At 39.6% G+C, this 15,085-nt stretch overlaps 1 protein-coding gene across 1 annotated transcript in view; it reads left to right on the top strand.

Annotated features, from left to right (window-relative positions):
- The window catches only part of COTL1 (coactosin like F-actin binding protein 1), a 62,340-nt gene extending 47,695 nt beyond the window's left edge, over window positions 1-14,645 (top strand). The window contains exon 4 of the mRNA XM_003758456.4: window positions 13,676-14,645. Within this exon, the coding sequence (XP_003758504.1) occupies window positions 13,676-13,786 (111 nt within the window). The 3' untranslated portion in view covers window positions 13,787-14,645. The remainder of the gene's footprint in view (window positions 1-13,675) is intronic.
- The last annotated feature ends 440 nt before the right edge of the window (window positions 14,646-15,085 follow it).

Below are 15,085 nucleotides of genomic sequence, written 5' to 3' on the forward strand. Positions count from 1 at the left end.
CTGAGGATGATCACAAGGAAGAGACATTATTGATTGTCTCTGGGACATTGCTACCTGGAAACATTGCCCAGTAGATTCTCAGAACTCACAAGTCTGATATCTAATACCATCAAGATACCTCTAGTCCCTTAGCAATTTCCCTACTTGAAATAGCAATGTCAGGAAGCGAGAGACCACATTGTGCCGTGGGAGAGGTATTGACTCTTGAAGTCAGAAAGTCTTGGATTCTAGTCTTGTTTTTGACTCATACTAGTAGGATGATCATGGGCAAGTTAGTTGACCTCTGGAAGACGGGAGATGTCCCTCTGCAAGGGGAGGGAGGGTGGTTAGGGAGGATTTTCCACACTGAGTGATATTACAAGTCTAGAAGAAGGAAAAGAAAAAGAAAACATCTTTGGGGGGAGGATAAATATGGTTGAAATTAGGTTCACTACTGAATTTTAAAGGAGAGATACCTTTTGTGGAAAAGGTTCTAAAATGGTATTTTTATAATTTTTTTTTGTATGATGACTCATGGATACTTCATGGTAGGAAGCTTTCCCTTTCCCCCTCCTCCATTTGCACCTTGCTGATAGAATTTCAAAGCCTTCTTTTGAATTCTTCAGAATGCCATTAGGTGGGGAAGAGGTGGAGGGTATAAGTAGGCATAAATTGGCAGCAGAGTTCCAGGTAAGTTTAAGGCTTAGCCTTCCAAGTCTTTTGTTTCTTTGAGGCTGTTCTTGTTCTTGGCAAGGGGCCACACTTATATTTCCTAACTATTCGAATTGCTCGGTGATATTTTGATCTATGTCCACTTTGGAAAAAGCCACTTTGTCAAGGTCATTGTCCAAGATACCCCAACACATGTACACACACTTTTATTGGCTTCTAAGAGAAAAGAGAGCTTTCAGAACCAGTCAGTTGCAGTGGTGGTTGGGCTGAAACCAACTTACACCATTTCCTCTAAGAGCTGGGCCTCTTGGTCACTTCATCATACAAACTGACCTTTCCCAATTTTGTCCCTTTAGGATGGTCACCACAGGACACCAGGGCTTTCTTTGGAGGCCATGACCAAATAATCCCCATCATTCAGAGAGCACTCCCAGGGCTTCTCCATTCTCTTTATTGTATGGAGAATGTTATGGGATAATTAGGGCTGGTAGGAGAATCTGAGGACACTTAATCAATCAAAACCTTTATAATAAAAAAAATGCATATTCCAAACTTAAATTCAGAAAGGAGCACAGTGAAATACAAAGAGGATGCAATATGAAACTGAATCTATTTTATACTGATTGCTTTTTAAAAATTATATAAAATTCTAAAATATTTTTATAATTTCTCTTTGTTTCCTTCTGAACTTCCTTCCATACTCTTCTGTGCACTTTAGAAAATATTTGAATGGCCCCTTTTTACTTCCTATTTTATTTTTTGTGCTCCCCATTCAATTAAGAAAATGAAAGGAGAAAAAACTTTCCCCTCCCTTCCTCCTCTTCTTCCCTTTTCCTTATTCCTTCCCCTCCTCCCCTTCTCTCCTCCTTTTTTCTTTAATCTCCTTTTCAGGATCCACTTTCTGAAGCTGAAATTTATTTTATTCTCTCCCAGGTTTCTGTGTTGAATTTGGCATATGTGTGTGTATGTTTGTTCAACTCTCCATTGTCAATTCAGAGAACAATGAAGTTAATTAGGGCTCTCTCCCTCTGACCTCTTGCTTTCTTTCTGTATAATAACACAACATAATTTTGAGTAATAGTAAGTTCCACCCTCTTCTTCCTCCTTTCTTACACTAAGTGTTCCTCTTACCCAATCCCACCCCTTATTCTTTCCCCTTTTACAACCATCAGAACAGAATCAATCCATATCCAGGTCCTTTGTCTTACTTAACTATTTCAATTAACTACTTATTTAACTACCTTTGAAAACATGAAGATTTTTAGAGGGCGCTTCTTTCTTTTCCTATTAGAATGTTAACAATTTATCATATAACCCCTTCCAGTTATTTAAATAAATCCACCTTTCCTGGTCTTTTTTTGCCTCTTATGTTTGCAGTTTAAATGTTTGACTCGGCTCTAGTTTTTTCTTTTTCTTTTCTTTTTTTTTTAAATAATTTAAAAAAAATTTATAGTAACTTTTTATTGACAGAACCCATGCCAGGGTAATTTTTTTTTACAACATTATCCCTTGCACTCACTTCTGTTCCAATTTTTCCCTCCCACCCCCCAACCCCTCCCCTAGATGGCAAGCAGTCCTATACATGTTGAATATGTCGTAGTATATCCTAGATACAATGTATGTGTGCAGGTCCAGTTTTCTTGTTGCACAGGAAGAATCGGATTCAAAAGGTAAACATAACCCAGGAAGAAAAACAAAAATGCAAACAGTTTACATTCATTTCCCAGTGTTTTTTCTTTGGGTGTAGCTGCTTCTGTCCATCACTGATCAATTGAAACTGAGTTAGATCTCTTTGTCAAAGAAATCCACTTCTATCAGATTACATCTTCATACAGTATCGTTGTTGATGTATATAATGATCTCTTGGTTCTGCTCATTTCACTCAGCATCAGTTCATGCAAGTCTCTCCAAGCCTCTCTTTATTCATCCTGCTGGTCATTTCTTACAGAACAATAATATTCCATAATATTCATATACCACAATTTACCCAACCATTCTCCAATTGATGGGCATCCATTCACTTTCTAGCTTCTAGCCACTACAAACAGGGCTGCCACAAACATTTTGGCACATACAGGTCCCTTTCCCTTCTTTAGTATCTCCTTGGGGTATAAGCCCAGTAGTAGCACTGCTGGGTCAAAGGGTATGCACAGTTTGATAACTTTGGGGGCATAATTCTAGATTGCTCTCCAGAATGGTTAGATTCGTTCACAACTCCACCAACAATGTATCAGTGTCCCAGTTTTCCCGCATCCCCTCCAACAATCATCATTATTTTTTCCTGTCATCTTTCAGCTCTAGTTTTTTCATCAGGAATGTTTGAAAATCCTCTATTCTAGTCAAGATCCAAAAGGTTTTTTTTGATCTGTTGATTATACTCAGCTTTGTAGGAAAATTTTTTTTCTTAATTGTAAGCCTATATCTTTTGCTTTTTGATATGTTGTATTCTATGCTCTCTTCTTGTTTATAGTAGCAGCTGGCAGGTCTTCCTGATCCTGACAATAATTCTTTGGTACTTAAATGTTTTCTTTCTGGCTGTTTATCGCATTTTTTTTTTACCTATAAACTCTAAATTTTGGCTATAACATTCTTAGGATTTTGCCTTGGAGGTTTCTTTTAGGAGTAAATACATGATTCTTTTTATTTTTTATGTTTCCCTCTGGGTCTTACTTATGGACAGTACTTGTTTATGGCTTCCTAAAATACAGTGCTGAGATTTTTTTTATAGTTTTTAGCAATTTAAATGATTCTTAAACTATCTCTTCTTGATTTTTTTTCTTCAGTTCAGTTTTTTTTTATAATCAATACCTTATATATATATATTTTCAACCCTTTGATTAGTTCTATTATTTCTTGTCACTGTGAATCATTGATTTTTGTGTGGTCTGTTCTAATTTTTAGGGGATCTATTATTGGGGTAAGACTTACCACTTTCCATTCTAAGCTATTCCTTTTCCACTTCTTTCCCCTAGATATTTTATTTCATTTTTTAAAAGTCTTTTGGTGCATTTTTCTAGGTATTTATATAGACCTTGTGCAAAATGTTTTTCCCTTTGAGTCTGCTTACAGTAGCTGTGGGTTTTCTTGTACAGTAGACTTGTGTATATCTATAATCTATAATAATTCTTCATAGTATGTTTATTTTTTTAATGTTACTCTTATCTTCAGCTTTAGTTCCCAAATTTGAGTTTTGTGCTTGAGCCACTTTCTACTGTCTGATGTACTTTGGGGGGAAGTAGAGGGAAGCCTGCTTGGTTTTGACCTGGGTCACTTGGGTTCCTGTTCTGTACTCCCCCTTCCAGGGTGTATCTGCACTAAAAGTGTTGGTAGCTTCCCCTTCCCCAACTTCCATCTTTGAGATTCAGGGCGCTCATCCTTGGGTACCTCTGTGTCATTGCAGAGCAGAAATTTGGGAGCCTCGGAATCTGGCAGGTTGTCTGAGCGTTTCTGCACCTGAACTAGTCACTCTGGTTACTGGCCATTTTCCAAGGGTTGCAACATGGGTTTCCTATGGCCTTGGAGCTTTATCATGGTAGCATTCCACTCTTGTTTCCAGATAGAAATCATTGTAGGTGATAGTTGTTTTCCTTCTTCTTTGCCTGTGTTAGCTTTGGCTTTTCTGGTGGGATCCTTTTTGTTTTGTGTGGGGGATTTTAGGCTGACTTTGTGTAATTCTGGAGTAGATGAAGTCATTGACTGTAGTTTCTCATTGGGTTTCTTTATCATTATTCAATCTGGTGCTATTTTTAGGTTTTTGTTGGAGTGGGTACATGGGAACTGGGCTGTTTGCCTCTCTTTGGGAAGCCATCTTGAATGGAAATCCACATCTGATCTTTCATGAAATCTCGCCACTTCTCCCAAAATCATTTCTTCTGGCTTCTCTTTTTTTTTTTTTTTTTCTGTAGACAGCCCAGTGGTCCCCTACTCTCTAAAGCTCACTAGATGGTACCAGACTCAGTATAGACACCCAACTGGCCCAGCCTGCTGTAGCTCAGAACTCCTGAGCTCTACTGATCCACTCACCCAAGCCTCTCCATTAGCAGGGACTACAGGTGTGCATATGGTGATCTTTATAGAGTAGTGGATCACTGGGCTGTCTACAGTAGGGAAATTCAGGCAAAGGCTCAGTTCAGACAGAGGCTCTCAAAGCTCTGAATCTAGTGGGAGGGATAACATGTAAAAACTATGTACAAATAAAGCATATACAGGATAAATAGGAAATAAACAGTAGAAGGAAGGCACTAAAAGGAAGAGAAATTGAGAAAGGCTTCCTGTAGAAGGTAGGTTTTAAGCTGAGATTTGAAAGAAGCCAGGGAAACCAGGAGGCATTGTGAAAATTTCATCTATAGTTTACTTTGCAGTTGGGCTAAAGCCCATTGAAGCAATGAAAGCAGACTTAAAAATCATTAAGAAATAGGTGCCAGACACTACTAAATCTGTTACAGAGCATATAATTGTATTAACACGTAAGTCTGACTGGCTCCTTTAAAAATATATTATTAAGTAATATTAAAATCATGTCTTTTTAAAGATGAAATACATATTATTAAGTAATATTAAAATCATGTCTTTTTTTTGAAAGATGGAACATATTATTATAGTGGGGAAAAAACAGAAAGAAATAGATGCCAGAGTAAATAGAAGCACTTTGCAAAATAAAGTTGTAAGTGTTTAAACTAGCGCTGTACTGAGTCTGTGTGCTAAGAGCAGCTTCTTAAGGGAGGATGAATGATTTTTTCAGAGAGCAAGGCCTTGGTTTTCACAGCTTCACCAACAATGTATGAGTGCTTCCGACCCAGCATCTCTGTGTGGCATCTGCTGGGCTGCTGAGACGTCCCTGTACCTTCTCACCTCTCGCCCCCTCTGTCTGTGCGTCTCACAGGAGGTCTTTGTGAGGGGATGTGGGTGTACTTCAGATTTCTAAGCTGCTGTATCTTAAACACTTCTGCTTTCCCTTCCCTGAGCTAATCAGTTCTCTGGTGGTGTGCCCATATAAGGCTGGCCTTCTTGGGCCCCAGGAGAAAGCTTTTGTTGTTTTGCTTAAAAAAAAAAAAAAAAAAAAAAAACTAAAAAAACCCAAATCCGCCCACACCCAGCTGGTGCTCACTTCTCCCCTGAAGGTTGGAAGGAGGCTCAAGAATCAGGAACAATCCCTGAAAATTGCTCCCCCGGTGACTGGAGAAAACAATTCCGTTACTTTTCTTGAATCAACCTCCGGAGAAAGTGTTCCTAACCATAAAATGATTTTATCAGGGAAATAGCTTGTCCTGAATGGATGGAATCAGAGAGAACCCAGTGTGGAGCAAGGGAAAAGGTGCTGCTTCTGCAGGCTGGGGGCCTGAGTTCCAGTTTTGCCTCTGCCACTTCTCCCTGGATGACTCTGGACAAATGACTTCCCTTCCCTGGGCTTTATTTTTCTCATCTGTAAAAGAAGGGTATGGGGGGGGGGGTTTCCAATCAAGCTCTCTGAGGTCCCTTCCCTGCTAAGAAACATCCATGATCCTAGGAGTGGTCAGTATGATGGACTTCAAGAAGTGTCCCAGGCAGCATGGCACAGTGCACTGAGGGACCTTGGACTTGGGACTTCTTATAGGACTTGGGGCAATAACAGCTATAATGATAGCACCTATTTCGGATTTGGGTAATTGCAGATTTCATTTAACCCTGTTTGCCTCTGTTTCCCCATCTGTCAAATGAGCTAGTGAAGGAAATGGCAAACCACTCCAGTATCTCTGCCAAGAAAATCCCAAATGGGGATGTGACTGAACAGTGAGAAGAACAAACCAGTTAGCTCAAGTGTGTGAGGCAGTTTTTGAACTCAGGCCTTTCTGCTCAGGTCCAGGAATGTATCTACTTTGCAGATGACTCAAAGCTTTATCATCAGCTTGATCTCCCTGATCCCTGGGTCCTATATTTCAGCTAGACATAGACTTGAATGCCTTTAAGGCAGTTCAGATTCTGTGTTTAAAAGTAAATTTATCCTCTTCCCAACTTTTCCCAAAATCTTCCTTTTTTTCTGATTTCTCACCTGTCTGTTAAACTGTCTCATTCTCTTCATCACCCAAGCTGGAAACTTCAGTGAGCTGTCGAGTAAACATTATTAAATAATAATATTATTAAATAAAAACATGTATTAATAAAATTTTAAAAATTAAATTACCATGCTATGATAAACACTGGGAATACATATAGAAGCAGAAAGTCTATTCCTGCCCTCAAGGCATTTTTTCCATTTTTTTTCTTCAATAGTATTTTATTTTTCCAAAAACATGTAAAGATAGTTTTCAACATTCATTTTTGTAGATTTTGAATTCCAATTTTTTCTCCCTCCTTCCCTTCCCTCCCCTCTTCCCAAGAGAGTAAGCAATCTGATATAGGTTACATAATTACAATCCTTTTAAAGCTATTTCCATATTTGTCATGTTGTGTAAGAAAAATCAGATCAATGGTGATCAACCATGAAAGACTTGGTTCTTCTCAGTGGTTTAGTGATCCAAAGCAATCCCAATATATTTGGGACAGAAAATGCCACCCGCATCCACTAAAAGAATTGAGGAGACTGAATGTAAATGTACATATTCTATGTTCATTTCTTTTATTCTGTTTTTTTTTTTCTCTCCCATGGTTTTTTTCTTTTGCTCTAATTTTTTCTCCCAACATGATTCATAAAGCAGCCTGTATTAAAAATAAATAAATTTACTAGGGGAAAAAAGAGAAAAATCATATAAAAAGGAAAAAAACACGAGAAAGACAAGGCAAACAAACAAATAAAAAATCCAAGCAAATAAACAACAACAAAAAGGTGAAAATACTATGCTTCACTCCATAAGTTCTCTCTCTGGATGCAGGTGGCATTTTCTTTTTCTTTTTCTTTTTTAATGGTTTTCAACTTTTTCCAAATTGCATGCAAAGATAGTTTTCAGCATTCACCTTTGCAAAACTTTTGTATTTCAGATTTTTCTCTCTTCCTCTTCTCACCCTCTCCTATAGACAGCAAATAATCTAATATAGGTTAAACATGTGCAACTCTTCTAAACTTATTTCCATATTCTTCATGCTGCACAAGAAAAATCAGATCAAAAGAAAGGAAAAAAAACAAACAAACAAAGGTGAAAATACTTTATTTGATCTATATTCAGTCTCATAGTTCTCTTTCTGGATGCTCTTGGCTCTTTCCATCAGAAATACTTTGCAATACTTCCAGAATAAGCCCTCCTCTCTGATCTGGCACTTCCCGGTGCAGACCCTCATCCCAGGTTCAGGCCCTCATCCCTGCACACCTGGATTATTCCAACAGCTATTTGCTGGTCTGCCTGCCTAAGACTCTCCCCTCTCTAGTTCATCCTCCATTCAGTCAGTAAAGTGATTTTCTAAAAACACAGGTCTGACCCTATTCAATAAACTCTAGTGGCTCCCTATCCCCTTCAAGAGCAGATACAAACCCTCTATCTGGCATTCAAAGCTTTTCATAATCTAACCCTTCTCCTACCTTTCCAACCCTATCCCCCAACACTTATTCTTCTATATGACTGGTTTCCTGGCTGTTTTATGAACTAGATACTTCATTTCTCTATGGGGGGTATTTTCTCTGGCTATCCCTCATAGGTCTCCCTCTCCTATTTAGCTCCTGAGCTCCCTGGCTTCCTTTAAGCCCCAACTAAAATCCTACCTCCTCCAGGAAGCCTTCCCCAATTCCTCTGAATTTCAAAGCTTTTCTTTGTAGTTGTTTTCCATTTTTCACACATGTAGCTTGCTTTGTATATATTTACTTACATGTTGTCTTCTCCATGTTAGGAGCTTCTTAAGCTCAGAAACTATCTTTTGCCTCTTTTTGTATCCCTAATGCTTAGAACTGTGCCCTTAAATGTTAATTGATTAATTTATTCATTTGTCTTTCTGCTTTGCCCTTTACATGCCTTCACTTATTGATTGCCCATCCTTTTGCCTTAAATTTCCTTTATGAAATACATGAGTGGACTAAATGGGATGGCTCCTGATTCTCTAAGGCTTTCTTATTTACAAAGTTCTTTCCCCATAATATCTCTGGACCATGATTGTGTATCATAGAAGAAAAAATTGGGGTACTGAGAGATGAAGTCACCTGTCCATGGTCGTGTTACTACAAAGTTTGTTATGACTTTTTCTTCTGACTCCCAGACCTCTGCACTCTTGAAGACCCTGCCAGCTCTAAATTTGACAGTCTCAGGAATTCATTATTCCCCCCTTTTTTTTTTTCCATGGCAAACTCTGTTCCTCTTCCCCCATCCCAATCCAGGGATCTCTTCCTATTTCCTGGGCTATTTTATTGATCTTTTTCTTCTAGTCTGTTTTTTTACTTTTAATTTTTCAATTAATGAAAATCTCCCTTCTTTCCCTCCCCCCTTCCATTGAAAAAAGAAAGGAAAGCAAAACTCATCGAACAAATATGCAGACTTAAGCAAAACTGCTCGTAGTCTATTCTTCACATGCTAATCCTCCCGTGAAGTTATGGTTTGTGCTGTTGAATGGCTCAATTCCAGACTCCTCGTCTGAGCCGAGGCCTCCCGTGCTCCATTGCTGTCTCTCCTATCAATCCTCCACGTGAGACAGAACCTTCCATTATTGTCACAGGGAAATCCCATTTTTATCTCTGAACCTTGGCTCGAAGACTGTTCTCACATTGCCAAGTGCCCTCTCCTTCACAGCTCAAGCCAACGCAATCCTGCCTGTTAAGAGGCTCACAGATGGAGAGCTGGAAGGGACCCTGCTGGCTACTGATGCAACCCTTTCATTTGACAGCTAAGGAAACTGAGGCAAGCAGGTTAAATGACTTGTCCAGGGTCACACAGCTAATAAGTGTCTGAGCGCAGATTTGAATGCAGGTCCTCCTGAATCCAGGCTGAGAGCTCTTTCCACTTCACTTTGAATTCTCGTCTTAATGTCTGAAGCCCACACCAGTATTCCCCATTACTTTGAATGTAGCTTAGCAGCCTAAAGCTAGCCGTTAGTTACTGAGAGAAGCTGGGTTCAAATCCCGTTTCTGTTCCTTACTGCCTAGGTGACCTCAACCTGAATGCTCACAAGGGTTTTCTTTGTGAAGAGCTCAGAGCAGTGGCCCCTGCAGGTCCTTACACGTCCAAGTGCCATCTCTGACCCCATTGCTTGGTTTCAGGTGGATACGTGTGGGATTTGGGGCAAGGCAGCTTCTCGCTCTGGGACTGGGTTTCTGCATTTATAAAACAGGGCTGGACTTGGTACTTTTCTCTGACATTCAAGGTTCTAAAGTCTCTTATGTCACTGACTTATCTATAATATGTGTATATGGGAGTGAGATATCTATTAAAGAAGAGAGAGATGGAGAGAAAAAGAGAGACAGAAAAAGACAGAAAGAGAGAGAGAGAAATAGGGAGAGAAAGGGAGAGAGAGAGAGAGAGAGAGAGAGAGAGAGAGAGAGAGAGAGAGAGAGACAGGAGAGGGAGAGAGGAGGAGAAAGACAGAGAGAGACACAGAGAGAGGTGCAGGAGATGGAATACTGGACTTGGAGGCAGTAGATGCAAATTTCTAAATGACTTCATTACTTCCAAAAACTCATTATTCTGAGAGATGATAATTCAGAAGCTCTCCCCTCCTCAGGTCACTTCCTTCCCAGGCTGCAGGATTTCATCCCCCAGCCCCTGCTTTCCAGCTTCCTCCATTAAATTGTAAGCTCCTTGAGGGCAGGGACTATATTTCTTTTTTGGCATTTATCCCCCAGCACTTAGCATAGTACCTGGCACACAGTTGGTGCTTAAATAAAAGTTTACTGACTCAAGTCCAAATCTGACCTCAGCCACTTACTAGTTTCCTCAGTTTCTTTATTTGTATAACAAAAGAGGAAGACCAGATGATCTCTGAGCTCCTTTCCAGCTCAGAATCCTGTAGCCTAGTCACACACAGTTTCTGTTTAATTGCTCCAAGCCTATTAGTGGGACATTTAGCTGCAGATCAAGTTCCTAAAATTAGGGTGTAGGGAGGAAGAAGGTATGTGGTACTACTAGTGTAATCTGTTAGCTGACTTGGGTAAATTGTTTTGTAAAAGCTCTTAAGTCATTGTGGCAGCTCCTTCTGTAGTGGCAAGGGACTGGGAATTGAGTAAACACCCATCAGTTGGAGAATGGCTGAATAAATTGTGGTATATGAATGTTATGGAATATTATTGTTCTGTAAGAAACGACCAGCAGCGATTTCAGAAAGGCCTGGAGAGACTTACACGAACTGATGCTGAGTGAAATGAGCAGGACCAGGAGATCTTATACATGGCAACAACAATACTATATGAGGATCAATTCTGATAGACATGGCCCTCTTCAATAATGAGATGTTTCAGAGCAATTCCAATAGACTTGTGATGGAGAGAGCATCTTCAGTCAGAGAGAGGACTATAGGAATTGAGTGTAGATCACAACATAGTATTTTCACTTTTTGTTGTTGTTGTTTGCTTGCATTTTGTTTTCTTTCTCATTTTTTCCCTTTTTGATCTGATTTTCCTTGTGCAGCATGATAATTGTGGAAATACCTATAGCAGAATCGCACATATTTAACACATATTGGATTACTTGTCAGCTAGGGGAAGGAGTGGGAAGAAGGGAGGGAGGGAAAAAAATTTAGAGCACAAGGTTTTGCAAGGATGAATGTTGAAAATTATCTATGCATGTGTTTTGAAAATAAAAAGCTTTATTAAAAAGAGACATCGTGGCCTAATATCCACATGTTGATAGGTAAACTTTAAAGATTTGTGGTATAATCATTTCTGGTCTTCTCATATTTCCCTAGGGATGGAATGTGTATAGATAATCTAATAAGTAGCTTGTTTTATGGGAAAAAAGACTGGCTCTAGCCAACTTGGGTTCAAATCCTATTGTTGGTATCCCATGACATTTTAGTTTAAGTTTACTACTTTATTAACTAGGGATAATACATCCCATGACTTTTTAGTTTAAGTTTACTACTTTATTGACTAGGGATAATACATCCCATGACTTTTTAGTTTAAGTTTACTACTTTATTGACTAAGGATAACACGTGGGATTGTTGCTATGTGTGTGTGGTGAGGAGTCCTTTGTAACTTTTAAAACTCTTCAGTCGGGAGTGGCTGTCATTAGAAAGCATCACTCATTGGAGCACGGACTTCTTGTGGCCAGAAATCTTAGTTCAAATCCCAGCTCCACCATCACCTATGGGCAAGTCAATCTCCTTCCCTCCATTCTGTGAATAATAGTTTTTGCACTTTACAGAATTATTGTGAGGACCGAATGAGAGGTCCGCCAAAGTGTTTTGTAATTATGGAGCATAATGTCTATGTGAAATTCTATTCTTGTTACTAAAGGTGCTTGAAGGATAAAACAAATGTCATGTTTAAGCATCTGCTATGTACCAAATGTGCCAAGCACTGTGCTAAGCGCTGGAGATATAAATACAGTCCTGAAAGAACTCATTAATTTAAGGAGCCAATGGGGAAAACTCGAGATAATTTGGGGACAGAAATGTGCTAGCAACTTAGATAGAGCAGCTCTCAAATGATCCCATTCCATTATTTTCTGGGGATGCAGTCAGGGTTAAGTTGACTTGGCTAGAATCATATAACTAGTAAAAAGCAAATGTCTGAGTCCAGATTTGAACTTGGGTTCTCCTGGCTCCGAAGCTGGTATTTCATTTGTTGTGCCACCTAATTGCTCCAGTTTCATTCCATCTTATGTCCTCCAATAGACTGATCCTTGGCATCCCAACTCTACCAATTCTAACTTTCCCTGACTATTGGCTCTTTCCCTCCCTACTCCCTACAAATATGTCCATGTCTCCCCCATCCTCAGAAAAACCTCACTTGTTCCTTCCATCTCTGTTAACTATTGTCTTGTATCTCTTCTGTCCTTTGTGACAAAATGTATCTACAGAAGTTTCTCTTTCTCTTCTCTTCTTCTTAACCCCTTTAACCTCCTCCTTAACTCTCTTTTTATTTTGTTGTTTATTCATTCATTCATTTATTGTTTTGGGGTTTTTTTTTTTTGTTTTGTTTTTTTGGCTAAGGCATTTAGGGTTAAGTGACTTGCCCGGGGTCACACAGCTAGAAAGTGCTAAGTGTCTGAAGCCAGATTTGAACTCAGGTCCTCCTGACTTCAGGGCCGATGCTCTACCCACTGCACCACCTAACTGTCCCCTTAACTTTCTTTTTAATCTCTTACAATTTAGTTTTCAACATTTTCATCCCAATGACCCTGCTCTCTCCAAAGTTACCAATGATCTATTATCAAATGAATCCTCATTCTTATTGATTTCTCTGTAACCCTGGACACTGACTCTCCCCTTGGACTCTCCTTTCCCTCTAAGTTTTTGGGATACCTTCCTCCTGGTTCTCCTCCTACCTCTCTGACTGCTCCCTCTCTTGTCTCCTCTGCTGCATTCTTATCCAGAGCACACCCTCTACTTGATAGATGTCCTTCAGCATTCTATCCTGGGTCCTTCCTTGGCCCTTTTCTGTTACTTCACTTGGTGTTTTCATCAGCTTGGATTTAACAACCGTCTCTATGTTGATGATTCTCAGATCTACCTATTCTTCCTCAGTTTCTCTGGGGACCTCCAATGTTATATCTTCACCTGCCTTTCAGACATCTTGAATGTCCAATGGACATCTTAAATTGAAATTAAATTGTAAGCTTCTTAAGGACAGGGACTGTGTTTGTCTTTTTTTGTTTCCCCAGTTCCTGGTACAGTGCTTATTGATTAGGAAATGGGATTCTACTGGGATTGCTTTGGATTATAAACCAGTGAGATGAACCAAGCCTTTCATAGTTGATCATCGCACATTCTTGCTATTATTGTGTATAATGTTTTCCTGGTTCTACTTGTTTCTCTCAGCATCAGTTCACATAAATCTTTACAAGCCTTTCTAAAATCAGTTTGTTTGTCATTTTTTATAGAAATGTTCAGATATTTAAAAGATCCCAAAGAGCTGAAAGTCTTTTGGTTGAACAAGAATCGTTTTTTAAAACCCTTCATTTTCTTTTGGCAGAATTTTGCAAAAGAGTTCGTGATCAGCGATCCAAAGGAATTGGAGGAAGATTTCATCAAGAGCGAGTTGAAGAAAGCGGGAGGTGCAAATTATGATGCACAGACAGAATAAATGGCCAGTATCATCTCACCAATATCATCTGCCTGCTTCCCCCCCCCATCCTGCCAAGGGATGCCAGCAACCGACCAACCAGCCAGCTCACCAGGGAAGCGGGATGTGAGACAGTGCAGCTAACGGGTGTCTGCACCCAGATGCCCGTGCCTTCTCTCCATTCCTTGTTGGGAATCATCTTTGGTTTTGCTTTTTTTTTTTCCTCCTTAATTTGATGCAAAAGTTTTACAGGTAAATCAGATTTGCAGGTGCCTCCAGCTACAAGGCCCCTTCCCGGTTTCTGTCCTCCTCCGAGCTCAATCACGCCATTGCTTTTCAGCACCTGCTGAGCATCCTTATTGTGGTTTTTGGCACCTTTGACAACGAGGCAAATACCATTCCAAGAACTGCTTGAATGGCTTTCAGAATTCATAGGATCCACATGATTATTTGATCCAAAGGCTCTCACCCTTCTGAGTTTGTCCGAGGTATACCTCAGTCAGAGTTGCCTAAGCTTAGATCTACTAGATATAATGTGACTTAGTAGTTTCCAAAAATTATCTCCAACCCCGGGTTAAAGAAAGAAATAAAACTTGCCTTAAAACTTGCTTGGCAGTTGCTCTGATTTGTAATGGTTAGTTCCATTTTCCCCTCTTACACTTTCCTCCAGTTTGTAATTCCCAGTTAGAATCCTCCTATGGTCACAGTTAAGAATGGCAGAAGTCTGGACACAGAGGCTGTTTCCAGGTTCGCCATGGAGGAAAGGGCATGGGTAACAGTGGCCAAAGTTGCAACAGTTGTGTTGCACCTTGGACCCTTCTCACCCTCCTTGTGTCTAACAGCCATCTGTTTGCCCTCAAGAAGGCCCTTCTACCCAATGTGGGACACTAAGTTCATGAGCCAAAGGCCCCTCCACCCTGCCTTAGCTGTTTTCCAAGAATAAAAGTCACCCAACCCTGTCAGAACACAAAAGTCAGTTTTAGTCACAGCGTTAGGTCAATATGGAAATTTCAAAAGGGTTTGATTTTTTTAAAAGATGAAATTGGCATGTTTTTCATGAGCATATTTTATATTCTTTCTTTTCATATCATTTAAGGAAAATATTGTACTGTATTGGGGTTTGGGAGAATACCGGCGCTAAAAACGATTTACATAAATAAATTTTTTTTCTTTTCCAAAAGGAATGTTTGTGTTTTCCTGTTCTTACATCCCCCTTCCCCACCAGTCATTCATATTAAATTTCCTTTTTTACTTCAAGGATCTCTGATTTTAGTCTTTTCAACCTTCCTTCAACCTGCTTCCCATCCCCATTTCTACTTC

Source organism: Sarcophilus harrisii, chromosome 2 (assembly GCF_902635505.1).
Source record: "Sarcophilus harrisii chromosome 2, mSarHar1.11, whole genome shotgun sequence".
Taxonomy (NCBI): domain Eukaryota; kingdom Metazoa; phylum Chordata; class Mammalia; order Dasyuromorphia; family Dasyuridae; genus Sarcophilus; species Sarcophilus harrisii.